Below are 18,758 nucleotides of genomic sequence, written 5' to 3' on the forward strand. Positions count from 1 at the left end.
CTCGCATGCTTGCGCTAGACACGTCCCCACAGACAAAGATACATTCAACATTTAACCTAACTCCTGCCACAGCGGACTTTAGGGAGGCTACTTCTTTGGCAAAGATGTTCTCAGGCGTGATGTTCTTGCCTGGACCTTCTATATCTGACCCTAGAAAACATACGACAAAATAAGTAAGATATATATAACGCAGAGTAATGTTTGCACACTGCTTTCACAACTTCGAAGGCAAGACACTTGCTCTTGCCATCCCTCCCACTTTGCCGCGGGGCAACGATTCAACTCGCTTTATAGCGACAACCTTGTACAGAGACCTACAAATCTTTCTTTACATCTAGGCAAGAAAGAAAAAGAAAGAAAGAACGAAAAGGCGATACTTTTCACAGTGTCACAGCTGGGAATAAATAGGGGGTGGGGGATCGTCAATGTTAAGATGTCTCTTAACTGGGCTAGGATATATTAGGGAGTTGCCATGCACACCAAGTCAGTGATACACAGTTTGTTCACAGAGAGGCAGATTTATACCTATTCCTTATTACCTGCGCGCTCGCCGTGCGGATTTGATCAGTGCGCCGAGTATTGATGCACAGGTCTGACGAACTCAATCACGGCAGTCTCGCTTCACAGCCTATGCTCGACCACTGCAGGTGAGTCAGTCTAAATATTATCTTGCCAGCTTAGTGTTAGAGAGTAGATCTCTGTAATAGTCCATATTATGTGGACTGATACAGCTTCCCTGTTTGAAAATAACTTCGTTCAAATTCCGTTTAATGTATTTCAAGATAAAAAGAGATAAAAGGTTTCTGCACTCTACTTTAATTTAAAACGAAGCTATTTTCAGAGAGGAAACGGTGTCAGTTCCCAGCATATATTGTTCTGTTTTAGTCTAAGGATGTATGGTCTGTTTATTTTATTTTCATTATCTTTTTCATTGTTTATTTTGTTCTTTTGTAAGGCGCATTGAGCCTATTTTTGGAGAAATCCTATAAGTATACATCTCTTTTTTTTAGTAAAAGTTTTAATGACAAACTTCATTTATTTAACAGCTATGTAAATTCTGCTAACAAGGTTTATAAATCACGGAAAATTTATTCTAATTTTAGCTCCATTGAAAATATAGTGTATATCAGGGGTGGGCAAACTTTTTTGTTGCGAGGGCCGCATTGCTGGGTCATGACTAGTCCGAGGGCCGCACCTTGTAATTGAATACAAAAACAACGTAAAATCGCCAAATTGTAAACAAACGCATTTATTTAATAATGAGCACATGAAATATGTAACACTGTAGGAATAAATATAAAACCAGAATGAACAATTAAGCACACACAATTTAATGAGAAAAATGTTTTTGAATACAATTTTGCTGAACAATTCTTTTAAAATTTGGCTCAAAATTACTGGTAGATACTCTCATAACTGACTGCAAGTTTGCATCTGAAAGCAATGACCTGTTCTTTGACTTGTTTATATTCATGCAGGACAAACTTTGCTCACAGATGTAACTTGAACCAAATATTGAAAATAGCTGGGCAGCAAATACTCTTAAACAAGGAAATGATTTGTTGGAGAGGCACTTATAAAACTCAACCAGTGACAGGGAATAAAACCTTTCCTTCAATGCATGATCTGATTGAAGGTGTATCAGTTCAAGTTGTAATTCATCAGGTGCATCAAGGCTGGCCATTACGTACGCAGCAGGCATGGGAAGGGACTAAGCGTAACTTGTTTTCGGTAATATTTTTTATGTGTTGCCAAAGGGCTTCTGCGGGCCGCAGAGAACCACTTGGCGGGCCGCATGCGGCCCGCGGGCCGCTATTTGCCCACCCCTGGTGTATATAATAGTATTCAAATAAATTCACATTTTGAACGATTACAGTTATGCTTACCTTGGGCATCATCTTTTGTTATTCTTCTTATTATTATTATCATCATCATCTAATATTTTCTTATCGAAGAATTTGTGAGTTCTCTTATAAAAAAAATAAATAAAAATAAAAGTAACCAAAAAAACTTTCGTGTTTTAAAAAAAAATCAACAATGACCACAGTATTGTTTTCAGTTCATTCAGTTTTGTTCCCCCTTTCTATACTTGACATAACCTGCTTTCCCGTGTCTAAGTTAACTTCCCTCCCACATAAAAGTATCTCTTCATCTGTCAACTACCTGAGTTCTTTCTTCTTCATGTCTTTGATCTCGACTTGAAATAACTGCCGGAAACACTCCATGCACAGTCGGTAGAACTTCAAGGCGTTTACAGTCTCAGCTCCTGAGATCGCCCTCATGTTTATATGTTAAACTAGTGCAATTATTTTCAAAGTGCTTGTTCAAATGCGCGATAGTTTAAGGGGCAATGGGACTGTTGTACCCGGGGGTCACAACTGTAAAGGTGTGCTGGTCTGTGTGTTTTCTTTTTTTACAAGTGTTTAGGAGGGAGAATATCACAAAATTACGCTAGGAGATTTTGAGTTTCAAGAGTGTGTTATTCCCAGACTTGACGGAGATGAATGGAGTGGGAGTAGTCAGCGCTGTTCTATTCAACTCCCTCTGGACGCAATCCTAGCGCTTTAGAGGATGTATATCAGTAATTTCGGTGTGTATGTGTGTATGTGTGTGTGTGGGTGGGTGGGGGACGTATAGACGATTATTATATTGCTGCACTCTAAGTTTGCGAGGCCCATAGCTGCAGTGACATGCTGGTCACCAGCAATAGCAACCAGTCAAACCAATGTGGTGGCTTTTATAACCGTTTCTCCCATATACTTTGTCACTTATAGTAGCGTTATAGGCTCTATAAATTTTAACATCCTATGCCAGATGCTGTTCTGCGGGCTGCATAAGCCTTGCACACTGTCTGGTCAATGAGTATGGCAGGGTCAGGGACCAGTGTTGGTCATCAAACTAGCTCATACATTCTAAGAAAGTGTGGCGCGTACATACAATAACACTACAAGCGATACCAACATACAAACCTGCCAATGGCGGTAGGGGAGGATGACCATCAAAGGAAGGAACTAGATTAACACATAGTAAACAGATATACGAAACAATTTCTTACCCTATTTTTCCATCACCAAACATTCAACTACACAGCAAGTTCTTGTGTATAAAATAGTTGGATGCCAATAGAATTAGTGTAAATATTACTGCTCCAAGCAAAACTAGTTTTACACATGTGTACAGGAGTACGTAGCCACATCACACGTGTGTGCGACCTGGATTTCTCAACACGATGGGCGGGCAGTCTATCATTAGTAAAGTAGACTGGTCCCGGAGACCATAATTATTTATCGCTCTTAAGCTGTCTTCGGTCTAGGTTAGGTGTGCTCGTCTCTGCGTATGCATGTGGGTGTGCGTGTGTGCGCGCGCGTTGATCTGTCATCTTTAATTACTAAAAGAAATAGGAACCGTAAGGACCTTTCGAGTGTTTAAGCGCATTTGAGTAATCTGTTTATTTATTTAATGAAGAAATGATTGATGTTTTATAACGGGTGCTATAATCGCCAGACGAGAGAAGACGAAATAGCGAGAAGAAAGGACATGAGAAAAAAAAAATGCAACGTTTTTAACACCCCATGCTCACTAAACTGTACTGTCTACAAAACGAAGAAAAAGCAAAAAAATTATTGTTAGCTTAAATTTGATTACCAGAACAAACCAAATTATTGTTGAATGTGTTATATGTAGTTCATTGGGAAAAAAGGCAAGAAGGCGGGGATCAGATGGTTCAGTTCTCAAGGGCCCTGTGTATACGGTCGCGACAAGCACACGCAAAAAGGCCCCTTTCCCCTCCCCACTCCACACACACAAGTCCACGTATTCTAGAAAGCATCAATTAAAGGTAGTAAGCACAGACGTCCATTCCGTGGTGCGAGTGCGAAGTGACAGAGGCATTAAAGCATTCTGGAGCCAGAAAAAGAAAGAGGGGTGGCCGAACTTACTCCGTCATACGTGGCACAGCGTGTTATAATAGATGATGATGATGATGATGATGACGACGACGATGATGATGACGACGACGACGATGTAACCAGTTACTTAGCACATGTTTATACAAACTGAAAAAGAAATTTTCTACCCGTGAATGTTTGCACATAAACATTGAAGAGGCTTAATTAGCTCAGACAACCGGCTCCAAATACGTTACCCATCTAGTCTATCTATACGAGGTAAGGTAACTTAGGTGAGTGAGTGACCTGCATTAGCACCTGTTGTTAAAAGCGGTGTTGAGCCTCGAAAAGTTAGCCTGGTATCGCTCGAGAACGAATGATGTATATATACGTACTGCACGTACAGATTTTTCGAAAGATAAACGCGATATACTCGAAAATCGTTATCCTGATCGACGTGTGATACACCCATTGTCGATAGGCGTACCAGGTTTTATTAGTTTAGTTGCTTGCCTGCTTTTTTTCCATTTTGCATTTTTATTGTGGGAATGGGTACAGAGTTTGAGGGGTTAAGATGGCAAGAATTAAGGCATGCACATGTTACTGTCAAAAAGCAATTATACTGATTACGCGATAGCTGTGCTTCATCGACGCGCAGCTAACTATATCTACACACATCCCTTAATTAATTAAATATGTGTGAATAAGCGGTGAAGACTAAGTTTAAACACGTGGTGCAAGGAGGGTTAATATATCAGCCAGCATAATTGAATTGTTGATGACGTTAAGAATTTATCACATCGGACGTACGTACGTTTCTCGATCCATGTGCACATAGACTAATGCTATCGAATTGATGCTTTTCAGAACAGCATCAATATAGCAAACAACAATTACGTTTATGCAATCCTTCGGTATCATTTACTTATATATGTAGGTTAGTGTATGACTTAAATGATATTCACGCTGTAAATATATATATCCGTCATATAATGAGTACTATATAAGTAAACTATCCCTGAATTACTTTCCTTATAACTCCTTTTGCAATATTGTCTGTCGTGTGAACCATTATGTAACTACTCCATCTCTACATTGTCTATAGTACCTGTACCCCTTCGTATATCTGTATCCATTTTTTTCTTGTACTTCGATCATCTTTATATATATATGTTAATTGTTCAGATGAGTACACGCATGTCTCTCACCGTGCACTGTTACCTAATGCTCATTTATCATTACTGGTCAGCGTTATGCCTATCTTGGTCGTGATCCTGAATGATACAAGTACACATAATATGTTTATTATAATATAATTATTATAACAGCTTCAACACACCTGTGGAAAGAGGACAGTAAAACCCACTCGTTGAGCTTAACCAATCAAAAGACTCATTGCATTCTTCAGGAAGAAAACAGACGACGAGCAGAGAGTAGCACCACGTCAATGACCGTCTGGACCAATCACAGAGCAGCACACAGGCGATCCGCGAATAATCTACACACATGTCAGCAAGTGAAAATCGCGCGGTACTCGGCCATCAACAGGAAGCTGTCACTGTCGCGGTAGACGAAGCTGACGTATCATTTAGGGAGAAAATGGCAGACGAAGCTAATCGAACGAAGCTGCTATTCTGTGCTGCTGGAATATTTGTCTGCTATTTTTACTATGGTATTCTACAAGAAAAGATGTGAGTACAGATATTTTGAAAGTTTGATAATTACAGTTTATTGTTCATCATATCGTCATTCTTGTCTTATTTTTCTGTTTTGGTCGTTGTTACTGCTAACAATCTGTTGTCGATAGGGTAAACATTCGACAGTTTCGCTTGTAAACGGTGACTCGCTACGATACTTTGTGTGTATGTGAGAGAGAGAGCACCTGTTTGAGAGTATTCACAATGGTGTCAGCGAGGAAGAAAAAAAATTATAAATGCAAAATGTACCAGTATATGTTTCAATGTGGTGAAACATACCCCTTTGGTTATGTTGGTTCAGAGACTATAAATAACATTATTTATAGTCTCTGGTTGGTTGTGCTGTTAGTGTGAGATATAGTGAGAGAAAGAAAAATTGTTTTTACTATAGTAAATAGCTGAGTAGTTAAACATGTACCACAACAGTGTACTTATGAAATGACCAGACAAAATAATTCAACCCCCATTATTTTTTTGGTGGGGTGGCCTTCGTTTTGTTAAAGTATTTTAAATAAGTTCATTAAATGTCATTTCTTATTTAAATTATTTTGGAGCGGTTGGAAGTGCAATGGTTAAAGTGCATGTCACCACAGCAGTGAGATTCTAGTGTTGTGGGTTTTTATCTGGGCTACAGTGACTGTGACAATTTTCTTTGATTACTTAGGTTTCTTCCAATCTGTTTATATGTCGGTGTGTGTATGTGTGTGAAAGAAAGAGTTTTGATTTAAATGATGGTAAATGAATTTGTAAGATGCATTGATGCCTTCTAATAGTGTATGCTCATGTCATGAGCCCACCTTCATTGTTAGGGAAACTGCTTTATAAATTATTAACTATTAAACATTATTGTTCTTATTATTATTACAGAACAAAAGGCACCTATCAAGATGGTGATAAAGTAGAACAATTTCACTACAGTTTGTCATTGGTCTTCATTCAATGCTGCATTAATGCTATCTTTGCCAAATGTGGTAAGTAATTGTGTGTGTGTGTTCAAGCCTGCATGCATTTTATGGTGCTTTGTCTTATATTTTATTAGTATAATTTTTTAGTCAGAATTCAACATAGTAGATTTTTATGAAATATTAATCTTTATTTTCATATTTATTATTCCATACAGCAAGCTATTATTTTTCTTGATTTCAGCAATAACTTACTTCAAAGAGCATGATCACACACCACATAAGTTGTATGCTTTGTGCTCAATGTCATATCTTGGTGCAATGTTAGCTAGCAACCATGCACTGCAGCATGTGACTTACCCAACACAGGTGAGTGAATCTATGTATTACATTTAGAGTCAAATAATGCATACCATCAGCACATGAAGTCCATCCAAGGATATGAGTAAATACCTAATGCCCATGAGATGCAATGCAAACAGACCTTTTAAAAAGGGTGTTAAAAATGATACTGTACTCGTATAATTTACCAGTATATCTTGGTATATGATAGAATCTCTATTAACTTTTAGTTATTCATCACTACGAAGGTCATCCACAAAACCGCAAATCAAGCTCAGTTGGGAAATGTACTTTCTCTGACACCCATACACTCTACTACACACCCACAGTGATGTCCCATATGTTAATCATGATTCTCAGGGCTCTTCTAAGCAAAGTTATCAAGCTTTACTTTCCTGAAGCTAAAGGAAACTAATAAGCTGTATTTTATGCATAGCCATACACAAAGGAGGTTTGTATAAATTAAATGGACGTTGACATGAAATTGAGGTCATAGAGTCACAATTATAATTTTGCTAATCACGGTGCAACATTAGTGTTCTTTGACAAAATAAATTACACTACTTTCTAAGGCATGATGGCATTACAGTATTGTAGGTGTTTCCTAATGTCACTGTGCATTTACATTTGCTTTACACAAACGAGAAATTTTTGGGCATGAGATCAAGTGCTGCTCACTCTTTTCTGTTTTGCAGGTTTTGGGAAAATCAATCAAGCCCATTCCAGTGATGATTCTTGGTGTTCTTTTTGCTCATAAGCGTTACCCGTGGGCAAAATATTTCTGTGTGTTGCTGATAGTGATAGGCGTTGCACTTTTTATGTTTAAAGAGCAGCGCTCCTCCACAGCAGAAGATGCTCATGTACTTGGCACAGGAGAGTTCCTTCTGGTTAGTATTGAAAGTATGGTTATCAGATGATGCTTATTTCTTTTCGTTTTTTCCATTATTATCATCGTTATTGTTGAGACCTATTAAATGTATTTTTCCGTATGTGTGGGACAGTATTTAAATCTTGTTATTGTGAAAAAGGTTTTACCTAAGAAAAATCTTTAGGGGTGTTATTCCTTAAAACATCTAATCTAGGTCAGTACATGCATATGGTGCATAAACAAAATTTTGAGCTTTTTAAAAAAGTACTAAGTATACTTGAGTAATTTATATGCATGGACACATTTGCAAATGTATATGTACAAATTTTAATATCGGTACAAAATCCATGCATTATACAGGTCTCTGTCCATCAGAAATTTCATACTCATAATATCTAATAAGAGACTCTGATCACTTACTGTGTACTTCATCATCATAAGTAAAACAAGATGTGGATTTTTTTTTAAAATTTTGGATTCCTTTCAGATAAATTAGGAACAACTATTTATCAGTGGCATGCAATTTTTGTTTGCTTTGCAGTTAGTGTCTCTGGGTCTAGATGGCTTGACTGGGGCTTGTCAGGACCGCATGCGCAGTGACCACAAAACAGCTGCCAATAGCATGATGTATTGGATGAATATGTGGTCTGTTTGCTGGTCTGCAGTTGGTGAGTCATCATATCTAGCAGAATACTAGCAAAAGAGTGACAATAAAGTGCTGGCAGTGATTAGTTAAGATGTCAGTTTTGTAATTGATTTTTTTTGTATGCAGTTCTGTAATGCCATTTTTCTTTGGCACTGACACTGGGAATGCTGCCTCCATTTGTGTGTGTGTGTGTGCACCTGTACATGCACACGTATGCATGAGGCATAAATACTGGCAGTGAACCAAACGTTTTGCTACTTCTCTTTTGTACAAAGTGTCAATAGACCAGAAACTCCTGAAAAACTACAGGCCAGGTACTGCCATTTATGGAATGATTTTTGCTGCAGGATTAACGTGAAGGTTGTACAGTGGTTATGTTAATAATTCTGTATTAAATCATCCTCATGATGCAATAAAAGTTGTACATACCATTGTTAATGTGGTTAACATCGTGATGGTTCAAATTTGCAGGTATGATAATCACAGGGGAAGTGTTTGAGTTTATTGGATTTGCCAGTCGCTATCCTTATGTACTCCTCCACTTGGTCAACTTCAGTTTGGCCAGTGCTCTTGGACAGGTAAGATTGGAGAGGTTATTTACATCATAATGTTATGTGCCCTGATATAAAAATTAGGAGTAAAGAAAAAGGCTGCAATTTAATTAATCACTCTTTTCCCTAGCAGATTAAATAACTCCTGTAGTTTGTTTATTCTCTGAGATAAACCAGCATTATTATATATCTTATGAAAGGTATGTTTGATATTTTAATTCTTGCTTGTACTTATTTATTTATTTATTTTTTGTTCTCAGATGTTCATCTTCTTAACAGTAACATCTTTTGGGCCTCTGACTTGTTCTATTGTCACGACCACACGCAAGTTCTTCACTATATTGGGCTCAGTCATCATCTTTCAGAATCCCATGTCTGCGAGACAGTGGATTGGGACAGTCTTTGTTTTTATTGGCCTTGGCTTGGACAGTGCTTATGGCAAAGAAAAGAAGAAGAGATGATAATTTGTTACTTAGAGGCCCTTTCATACATTCTCCTTTTGGCATAAACACACCTCAGATCTGAGAGAAAGTCAGGCCCACATACCATTAACTGACCATTCCTAGCAAACTTTCTTCTCAGAAATGTGAATCCCATCTGCTGAACTCTGAGCATAAAGTGGAAATACCATGTGTTTTGTATTCTGATTAAGTTATAATCAGGGTATTTTGAGCTTGAGATAAAATCCATGAGTTGGGATCTTGGGTATTTTTGTTTGAAAAAAATATGCTTTGTTGGAATTAAAGTATCTTTGCAACATCTCTCTCCTGAATGCATTAAGTTGTAATAACTTTTATAGAACAGGTTTTTTTTTCCATTCAATCACTTGTTGTATAGTTTTGGGGGCATTTTCATGAAAGAAAATGGTTTTCTCTCTGTTCACTTCTTCAGTCCAAGATATGGAATTAATGGTTTAGCCAGAGATTTATTTTTAATGTGACTGGGTGTAGTACTTTCTGCCTAAAGATCTATCATGGACATGTATAGGTGGATTGCTGTCTGTCTGCTAAGACCAACTCTTAGCCTCTTGCCATGTTCTCCGCTGTTATTTTCGGCGAGCCTTAACAATGAATGTGACTAAACCGGAAGCTTTGTACACACCTGCCTCGTTTTAGTAAAGGTCAGGAGCGCCTCAGGAAAATAGTGGTTTTGGGGCGTGGTTGTCAAATGCAAGAAAATATCGTCTGCCAGCCGTCCAGTCATGCAAGTTCATGGATCTGTGTCCCAGTTTCCTTCAGTTAACTGAATTATAGAAATATTATTTGTCTCTTCTATGTGACTGGAGGGAACAGCTATAACCGTGCACTTATGATGAACTGTGTTGGAGAGGTACATCAAAAACTACCTAGGTGCTGCCCTATTATCATTAAATCTGAAGAATTAGAAAAAATTTTGACAAATAAAACGGACTATCCTATAACACACAATACAGCATATAATTGTACATCCCATTTAAATGTGTGTTGGAAGGAAAAAAGATATATTTGGCTTCAATAAGGAAGCTGCAATATGTTGTCTTTAAAATCTCTGTACTTTTATTGTTGGAGCAGTTTGCCATTTCTTCCAATTGCTAGTGGAATATATGAATTTTTATTGGCATACTATTACAAAAAATACCTTATTCCATTATAATCAAATGAAGAGGTGATGAAAACTGTTCTTAAATTATAGCCCTTAGGTGTATAAATGTCTGATATATACCTCATTATTTTATGTCCATAATAAAAGATCAAAAAAACTTTTCTAGAGCCCAGTTTAAGCCATACTTTTGGAAAGCTGTAACAAATAATGATAGAACATTCATAAAATCTTGAACATTCCATACACATACCATCATTGTGTATCCCTGCTGCGTAAAAATGTTTTAACTACAGAAAATATACCAGGTTACTATCACTATTTCAGATGGAGAACAAAATCTATTAAATACTTTATATTGAGCATGGCGACTTAAAAAAAATCTATTATTTTGAATGAGGGTGTATTCATAACATCGTAGTGCCCATGAAATCTAAAGAGAATATTGTTAATCAAAGTATTTCAATAATTTGTGAGATTCACTTTCTGGATACTGCTGCAAAATTCTGACCTCTGTTGCTGTAATCAAACGTCTGTTGACAACATCAGATCATCACAGGGCCCACTATGTTAAGATACAACCCAGTGTTTATATTCTGTGCAGTTTTGAAGTGAATCTGACGAGTCCTTTCTGTTACTTTAAGCATTTACGCAGACTCCATGCTACCAAGCTGACCAAACTATTATGATCGATAATTGAGGTCTTTTGGTAGCACGTGAGAAATCCAATCGATTATACGGATAAAGCATTGCCGTAAAATATGGGATGGGAAAGGGCTACAACAAGCAGTTCTGGTTGGGTGCAAAAGAAAATTAGGCCACTGGGAAGGAACTGGGTAGAAGACTGATTGCATCAGGCAGAGCCACTGGTCATTCAAAAACTTTTTTCCATCATGTCAGAAAACACTGGACTTCACAATTATCCTATGGGGTTTATCTCCTGTTTCTGAGGTGCCATATCGTTTTCAGAAAGAAAACAATGTACATGCAAAATTGACTTTAACAAAGGTACTTACATCATTTACTTCAATGATAGTTTATCGAAGCTAGTGATGTTGAATGGGTATGTGTTGAGTTATTCAAACTAAATGAATCGTGTATCAGATGCCTCAGAGTACTGAGATTTTGTTCTTTGTAACTGCTGTGACATTTCAAGTGGAAATATGGAAATGTTTTGGTGTCGTCTTTTCAAAGATTTTAGCAGTAGACTTCTGGATTTTATTTTTCATTCTCAATTATATGTTTATAGATTGTTGAAATTAACTATTAATTCCACATGTGTGTGCCTGTAGAAGAAATGGAAGGCATTGTTAAAGGACTAGAGGGATGCAAGTTTTCTTGTAATGATTGGGTAAAGCTCAGTGCAGGATACTTTATCTCCAAAGCTGGTGAATACCTCCCTTCATTTCGAAATGCATGCCTTCAAATATCACGATACATAGAGTTCAACAACGCAGACATCAAGATAGTATACCTTGTGTCAGCCTCAGTCAATGGGAGAGGTGGGAATATATATTAATTAAGTATGTCACAATTTTGACCTCTTTCTTTGCATGGCGATATTTAAATGCTTATCCCAGATTCAGGGAAATAATATCTTGCACTTTGCTTTGTCAGATTATTAGAAAAATAAAATTGCTCCTCATTTAGCCATTGCCTGCTTGATGTTGAGCTGCGAACACGGGAAACGCTAAATGTGGTGACAAATCCTTTCAAACAGAATACTTCACTAAAATTGTATGAGCGCTTACAGTTTGTGCTGTATTAAATTTGCATCAAATGCACTCGCGCGAGAGAACAGAGAGAAGAAATGACGATGGTAAGGATTCAATAAAGACGCGATGACAGCACGGCTATACTTCCAACTACTTCATGTTAGCTTGTATTAGTGAGAAAGCAAACAGAATATGGTTGATAACACCTTGGGAAAGATAATCTAGATATCATCATCCTTTCCCTCAGCAATTATAAATTAAAAAAAAACAAAATTGTTGAATGCACGGGCTGCGAAATAAAAAATAATTGGTGGGGGAATGGCTTGACCAGTCAGATGTCCTCATGACCATAACTGACGTGTTCTGCAGAACTGCTACAACAGTCATCGTCTCTCTTACAGACTGGACTGTGCATCTTGTTTGTTAATGATCGTCTTCAAAGTGGCGACCCGTCTTGATTGTGAACTGAACAGTAGAGACTGATTTCTAGGACCATTTTCATGTTTCTAAAACATAACAAGAGATAAATGGGCTTTTACATTCTGCAGTATATATATATTATTTTAAACAAAATTTACAACATATTTGAAACGTTTCACGAACACTTTTCATTTGTTTAAACACAGCAAGAATTTGCATATCATTTCCATGGCATTCCGTGTTTTCAGTCTTCACGTGATTGTCTAGCAAAACACAAACGTTTCGCTTTTTTTTTTAATGTTCTCGATTAAGTTGCGAAGTTCGGAGAGTGTGGATAATATTAGTAGGTCTCCAAGACACAAATAACAGTTTTAAAAATCTGTTGAGAAAGCGAGCACCTCAAGGGTAAGCATATTTCCTCTCCTCTGGTAGTAAGAGAGGTCGCAGATTCCCCGAGTCGCCTGCATGGAACATGAAGGTGTGCCTGAAGCTCATAACGACGACCTTGACGAGGATGAACAAAAAGCTCAGGCTCTGAAGAACGGCGAGGAAGAGGAAGATCGGATCGTACAGCGAGGGCCAGTCTTTGTGCAGTAATCCCGCCAGAAAGATGATAATGGCCAGGTACGGCGTCAGAACGTACCTGTAACGTAGCATTAAACATAATACACTACTCATCACACACACACAAAATCGGTTGTCAAGGTAATCGCGAGTTGGTTCAGAGAAATTTCACGGTTGATAGTGTTCCCTTAAACACTTCCAAAAACCACCGTCAGTAGGAGTAACCATGGTTACAGCTACTCCTCTCTCACACACACACAAAGAGAGGCGATGAAATACGCATTGTTTATCCCAGAGAGCAACTGTCTATGGTCAGGTGAAAAGAATATGAAATTACTGAAGTATTTTTTCCCTTTTATCTGTGTTCTTCCTATATTGGTATGCTATATCTTTCTGCACTTCGAGAGAGGTGACACCCAGAAAAAGACTATTGTGTTGGCGACATCCACGAGTAGGACTAGAGACATTTTGCTCTGCTGTCACCTCGTCTGTTTTAAATTCAATTTTTTGGATGGTTTTTAAATTGAAAACATCAGTCTGACAGCAAAGCTAATTCATACATTTCATAAGTAGTCTTAATAATATAAAGTCAGTGATAAGTACAAAGTTCACCCCTTTAAGTTGATTCAATCTTTGGGACAAATATGTCCCTTGGTCCTCAAACGGTAAACAAAAGATATTCTATTGTTTATAGTTTTGTTGATTGATAAATCAATTTGATATTTTTGCTGTTTACAATTGGACTGTATATGTATTCACGAATAAGAACTATTTTAAAACCATTGTCGCTGAGGACGGTTTTGGAACTTGCACACAGCAGACGTTGAGCGACAGGATGTATCACCTGCGACCACACTCACCGAGTCCACCGATCCAGAGCGAAGATGTCAAAAGCAGTGTAGGTGACGATGACGAAGGCAAGGATGGAAAGCTGCGTGACTGCTAGTGCGTTTCCGGATGTCTTCGAGTCCATGTAGTAGACCAAAGCGAGCACGAGGTTAAGGGTCGCATTCAAGGTCAACCACACGGTCAGGAGAGCGAGGGCGTTGTGGGCGAAAATTCGCACCTTGACGAAAAAAAAAAACCATGACGCTTTACAGAAAGGATACTCATTATTTGTCATGGTTGAAGTCTGTACCCAGATAAACAAATACATGCTGACTTCTTTAAAAATGCTACTCATGTGTGCATCTGATTGTAGCTATACTGTATAAGTATCCGAGTTTTCATCTGTACTCTGTCCATCACCCTTCTAAAAACATTCAAGTCATAAACTCTTGCCATGTACAGTCAAGTCATCCGGTTTATCAATCAGTTAACTAATCGAATATCTTTGTTTATTTAAAGGCGTTGCATCTGTCAATCTTATCACGTCGAATTTCAAGATAGAAAAAGCAGAAGTGATCATTTAACAAGATCGAACCAGAGGACAGATAAAACTGTTGGTTCAGAGACCAAAAACGGAAGACACTTTATTCTATTTGTAGATCTTCTTGTGGTAAACAAAACACCAAATCTGTTCATACACGGAATAAATAAATGTGAATAAACAAATTTAGCTTACTGCCCAAATGTCAAAGTTTCGAAATTCCTGAACAAGTCCGCTGAGCTTGATGTCGAACTGGCGAAGTGCCTCGCTAAGGGAGATAAGCGAGCAGGCGGCAGAGAGGACAATCACGAGGAGGCTAAGCGCCAGAAAGTTCCGGTGGTAAAGAATCAGCCAGGCTGTCTGTACGAAGAAAAACATTCTACGAGAAAAACCAATCAAAAGATGTTCTGCTCTTCGTGATATCTATTCCCGACTGTTGTTGGAGAGGTCATTAAGGAATTTCGTAATAAGAAAATGTGAGCATTCCATAAATAAATTGCATGAAAATCTTTCCAGTTTAAAAAACAAAAAGGAATAAACGGATGTCCGTTTTTCTTTCTGTCGCTGCTGGCAGTAACGTTCCTTAACAAGCCGATAAGATACGGAGAAACAAAAGAATAGTCAATAAAAGCTACAATTTAAAACAACCTGTTGGATAACAGCAATGACGAAAAAGATGTGAACTGTGACCGGAAGTAGCTTGGGGTGGTTGTAGACTGGTCCTGACGGCGTCTGTCTACAGATCGCAGTTAGTGCATACACCAGCCAGAAGATCTGACAGATGTAAACAACAATCCACATAGCTTCTGTCCAAAGCTCAGTTGTCACAGGAAGTTTGTAATTTGTCGTCGCGTTGGCTTCGGTCTCCTCGAATAGTTGAGGGATGACTAAAACAAGAATACAAACACCCTGGGTACAATTAAACACTTGCTTTTATCGCTAATCTGAACATTTAGAACACTTTTCTCATGCATTAACAACACATGTCTTATGGTTTACTGGACCAAAATCCAAAATTAATGAATAGCTATGGTTCAGTGATTGTATTTATTTCCTTTTTGATCTTTTAATAGGAATATATTGTTAAAATGAGTGGATACCGTCAGGCGTAATTATGGGTGAGACAAGCAATTAATTATATGAAAGAAAACTAAAAACCAATGTAAATTTACTGGGGACGACAACGTTATGATGACAACAATGTGATGATGATAATGGTGGTATTTAACAACCAAAGAAAAATATTATAAACGCCATATTTCTGGTTCGTATAAAATCTCGTACGTTCCACAGCGGAGAACTGGACAGCTATTCTGGAGCAGTTGACAACGAGTCCGATGAAGAAGGTGATGATACTGACAATGGACATGGCCACTAGCCCCACACAGTGGTCTTCCATCATCTTGAAGTTGTGGTTAGATTCGGTCCGTTCACGTAGATCAAAATTCAGGTGTCTCACTTGGGTCTCAGGTGTCTCACGACCGGTGAGCTCAGTAATTTCCGTTATCTCTCATCGAGGGCTAGAAACTTGCAACGAACGGCAGTAACATTGCTGCAAGAGTCAATATTCTGATATATATATATACACATCAGAGAGAGGGAAAGAGAAGAATAGTAGCATCTCACATTTATCAAAACTGACAAGTGGCTTCAACAAGCTCTTTCAAAATAATAAATAAAAGTGATAAAAGTGACATTGATCCGCAGCAACGTCATTAAAGCAATAAAAACCACAGCTTCTAAAACACACTATGAAACAAGGCTTCTAAAATTAATGTTGATATGAAAGTGATTCTCTTACCTCTGTTTACAACGCTCATTCCTGTTTGTTCCTTTACCGTGCAAAAAGCACCCAGGTTCAAATGGACAGACAATGTAACGCCTGGCAGGTCCAGATGTTTCTAGGTGCATCGATACATTTTCAAAAACCACGAAACAGCTTTAGCTACAGCAAGTGCCTGATTCAGGTATTCATGGCAGCCAAGAAATCGTTAGTATCTCGCTATGACATATATGTATACCTCCATCTGGTCTATTGATTGTGTGCGTTGAGCAAGGTATGCAACAGGTTGCTCCTCTCTCGTTGTCTTTTTGCTTGTTGACTTTAGTACACCATATTACTGAGCAAAGTGTAAGTTTCATCAATATCCCGCCTACGGAAATAAATGTATAGTTTAAAAAAAGAAAGAAAAAAGTAGGTAACATATCTAGCAAGTGCTATAGTTACATGGCATGTTCACTCATACAAATTGGCGGACAAACACACACACATTCTTTTCACTGTTCTTCATCCTCATTTACAGCAGCATATTAGAAAAAAAAATAGGTAATGCTAATTATATATAATTTATTCTGTAAGACAATCTTCCGCTGAAAATTCTACGTTGACATGCTTCTGTGATATTGTACCTAGGTCACACTATAATTCCTAAGTTTTCTTTCTGTATCACTTTGTAATAATGTTATAGGCGACGAATGGGAAATCAGTTTGGTGTTGTAAGTCAGTCAAGCGGGCTATGCAAGTATGATGTTGGCTATAGTGATAAGAATGAAGATGATTACAGTAATGTCATACATGTAATATCTCAATTATTTGAAGTCGATAGACCAGCACTCATTGGTGATGAACGGTTTAAGGGAAGCTACTTGTATTAAGTAGTAGAATTAGTCGAAGCACTGCATTGCTTCCCTTTTCGTGTCTCGTTTATAATCGCACGTAGTTTCAGCTTTAGATATAATGTGGCTCAGGATATTGTCGTCAGTCCTGTTACTTTCTAGAGGAGGACCAGCGGCGTTAGGGGGTGGCAAATGGGGCGGCCGCCCCAGGCCCCCGCTCTCGAAGGGGCCCCGCGCTTCAGCCCCGAGGTCATCTTTATGACTTATTGCTAGCTGTGTTAAACAAGTTGTGACAAAAAATTGACGTCCAGAAAACACTTCTAAGTTCTAATTAAGCAAATTATTGAACCCATGTCTTCACGTTAAACCCGACAATAATAACAAGCAGTTTATTAAGTTATCGTCACCATGTTATTTCCCTTTAAGAAAAAACCGCTACTGTCACAAACGGTGGGAAAGGTTACGAACAATTAAAACACTAAATTCGTGCGTTATTTCGTGAAATTGATCCAGCCTAACTGTAATTAAATCAGTGCTTCCTGCATCATATCAATAGGGATATTGATACACGTACTCCATTACCCATGCATTCAGATATTATTTTGTAATTCAGCAGAGAACCTAGGGAAGTGTTGGGGTGGGTTGGGAATCAAGGGAAGTAACAAAACAAAAAAAATCTTTTTTCTGAGTTCTCTTCCTTTCTAATCTCTCGCGCATGCGTGGACTTCCCTTTTCCGCACACGTAGAAGCTGTTAAGAAGATATCTGCGTTTGCTATTCTTTGAGCTTTTCCGACACCCTCTTCAGGTAACCTTTTCACTATTTCTAAATGCTGAGTAAATATCGATTGTTACATATTAAGGACGTTAGTTTCTTTTTCTCTGTCGACGACTCGCAACTTAAGAAAGGTATGTTCTCCGTTCAGTCGACAGTTCTTGCTGTTGACGTGGCCATATTTTGTCACGATTAGCTTGTATTTTATGACAGTTGTATACAGATTGTGTACAGCTTACAATATTTGCACCATCTCAGCTAAACACATGTAACTCGCGTTTAAAAATTATATTGCCCGTGTTTCAGAAATGGATCAAGTAATGCAATTTGTCGAACCCGCAAAGCAGTTTGCCAAGGACTCTGTTCGATTGGTAAAAAAATGTACCAAGCCTGACAGAAAAGGTTCGTTGAAAAAGACTAGACAAATAATTATGTATTTCATTATTTTGTAATTTAAAACCATGTTTCCAGTAAGTTATCTGATGTAAGAAAGATGCATTTTAATTAGCAGTATTACCTAGGCTATGGGCGTTTTCACAACACACAAGTAACACATATTGTTCATTTCCACACAGTTGAAACAGGCATTTTATTCTTAACACAAATTTAAAAGCTACATAGATATGTACTCAGATGCTAAATCCATAGAGACAAGAAGAATAATCATCTTGGGGATTGTGTTTGTGTGTTGGTGTGAGGAGAGAGAAGGTAAATTATTGTTTTGTGATCATCAATCTTGCAACTGCTTAATGATTTCAGAGTTCCAGAAGATTGCTATGGCAACAGCTATTGGCTTTGCTATCATGGGTTTCATTGGTTTCTTTGTCAAG

General features: G+C 38.0%; 2 protein-coding genes across 2 annotated transcripts; one reads left to right on the top strand and one right to left on the bottom strand.

Annotated features, from left to right (window-relative positions):
- The first annotated feature begins 521 nt into the window (after window positions 1-521).
- LOC112557288 (solute carrier family 35 member B1-like) lies at window positions 522-12,120 on the top strand. The gene is made up of 8 exons (XM_025227053.1): window positions 522-647; window positions 5,296-5,578; window positions 6,452-6,555; window positions 6,731-6,855; window positions 7,524-7,715; window positions 8,238-8,364; window positions 8,814-8,920; window positions 9,154-12,120. The coding sequence occupies exons 2-8, from the start codon at window positions 5,394-5,396 to the stop codon at window positions 9,352-9,354; spliced, it is 1,041 nt and encodes a 346-aa protein (XP_025082838.1). The 5' UTR covers window positions 522-647; window positions 5,296-5,393; the 3' UTR covers window positions 9,355-12,120.
- On the bottom strand, window positions 11,391-16,487 carry LOC112557289. The gene is made up of 7 exons (XM_025227054.1): window positions 16,341-16,487; window positions 15,824-16,091; window positions 15,188-15,426; window positions 14,735-14,899; window positions 14,031-14,236; window positions 13,005-13,249; window positions 11,391-12,692 (listed from the first exon to the last, which is right to left on the bottom strand). The coding sequence occupies exons 2-6, from the start codon at window positions 15,939-15,941 to the stop codon at window positions 13,006-13,008; spliced, it is 972 nt and encodes a 323-aa protein (XP_025082839.1). The 5' UTR covers window positions 15,942-16,091; window positions 16,341-16,487; the 3' UTR covers window positions 11,391-12,692; window position 13,005.
- Between the last annotated feature and the right edge of the window lie 2,271 nt (window positions 16,488-18,758).

The sequence above is a fragment of the Pomacea canaliculata genome, linkage group LG2 (genome assembly GCF_003073045.1).
Source record: "Pomacea canaliculata isolate SZHN2017 linkage group LG2, ASM307304v1, whole genome shotgun sequence".
NCBI lineage: Eukaryota > Metazoa > Mollusca > Gastropoda > Architaenioglossa > Ampullariidae > Pomacea > Pomacea canaliculata.

Excerpts from the sequence above, each read along its gene's own strand:
- LOC112557289 (XM_025227054.1), bottom strand. The coding sequence starts at position 15,941 with ATGATGGAAGACCACTGTGTGGGGCTAGTGGCCATGTCCATTGTCAGT. Across the intron at positions 14,900-15,187 it reads TCATTGCTGTTATCCAACAG|ACAGCCTGGCTGATTCTTTA; the intron begins GTTGTTTTAAAT and ends TTCTTCGTACAG. Across the intron at positions 13,250-14,030 it reads GCTCTGGATCGGTGGACTCG|GTACGTTCTGACGCCGTACC; the intron begins GTGAGTGTGGTC and ends GCTACGTTACAG.
- LOC112557288 (XM_025227053.1), top strand. The coding sequence starts at position 5,394 with ATGTCAGCAAGTGAAAATCGCGCGGTACTCGGCCATCAACAGGAAGCT. Across the intron at positions 6,556-6,730 it reads TGCTATCTTTGCCAAATGTG|CAATAACTTACTTCAAAGAG; the intron begins GTAAGTAATTGT and ends TCTTGATTTCAG. Across the intron at positions 6,856-7,523 it reads ATGTGACTTACCCAACACAG|GTTTTGGGAAAATCAATCAA; the intron begins GTGAGTGAATCT and ends TCTGTTTTGCAG.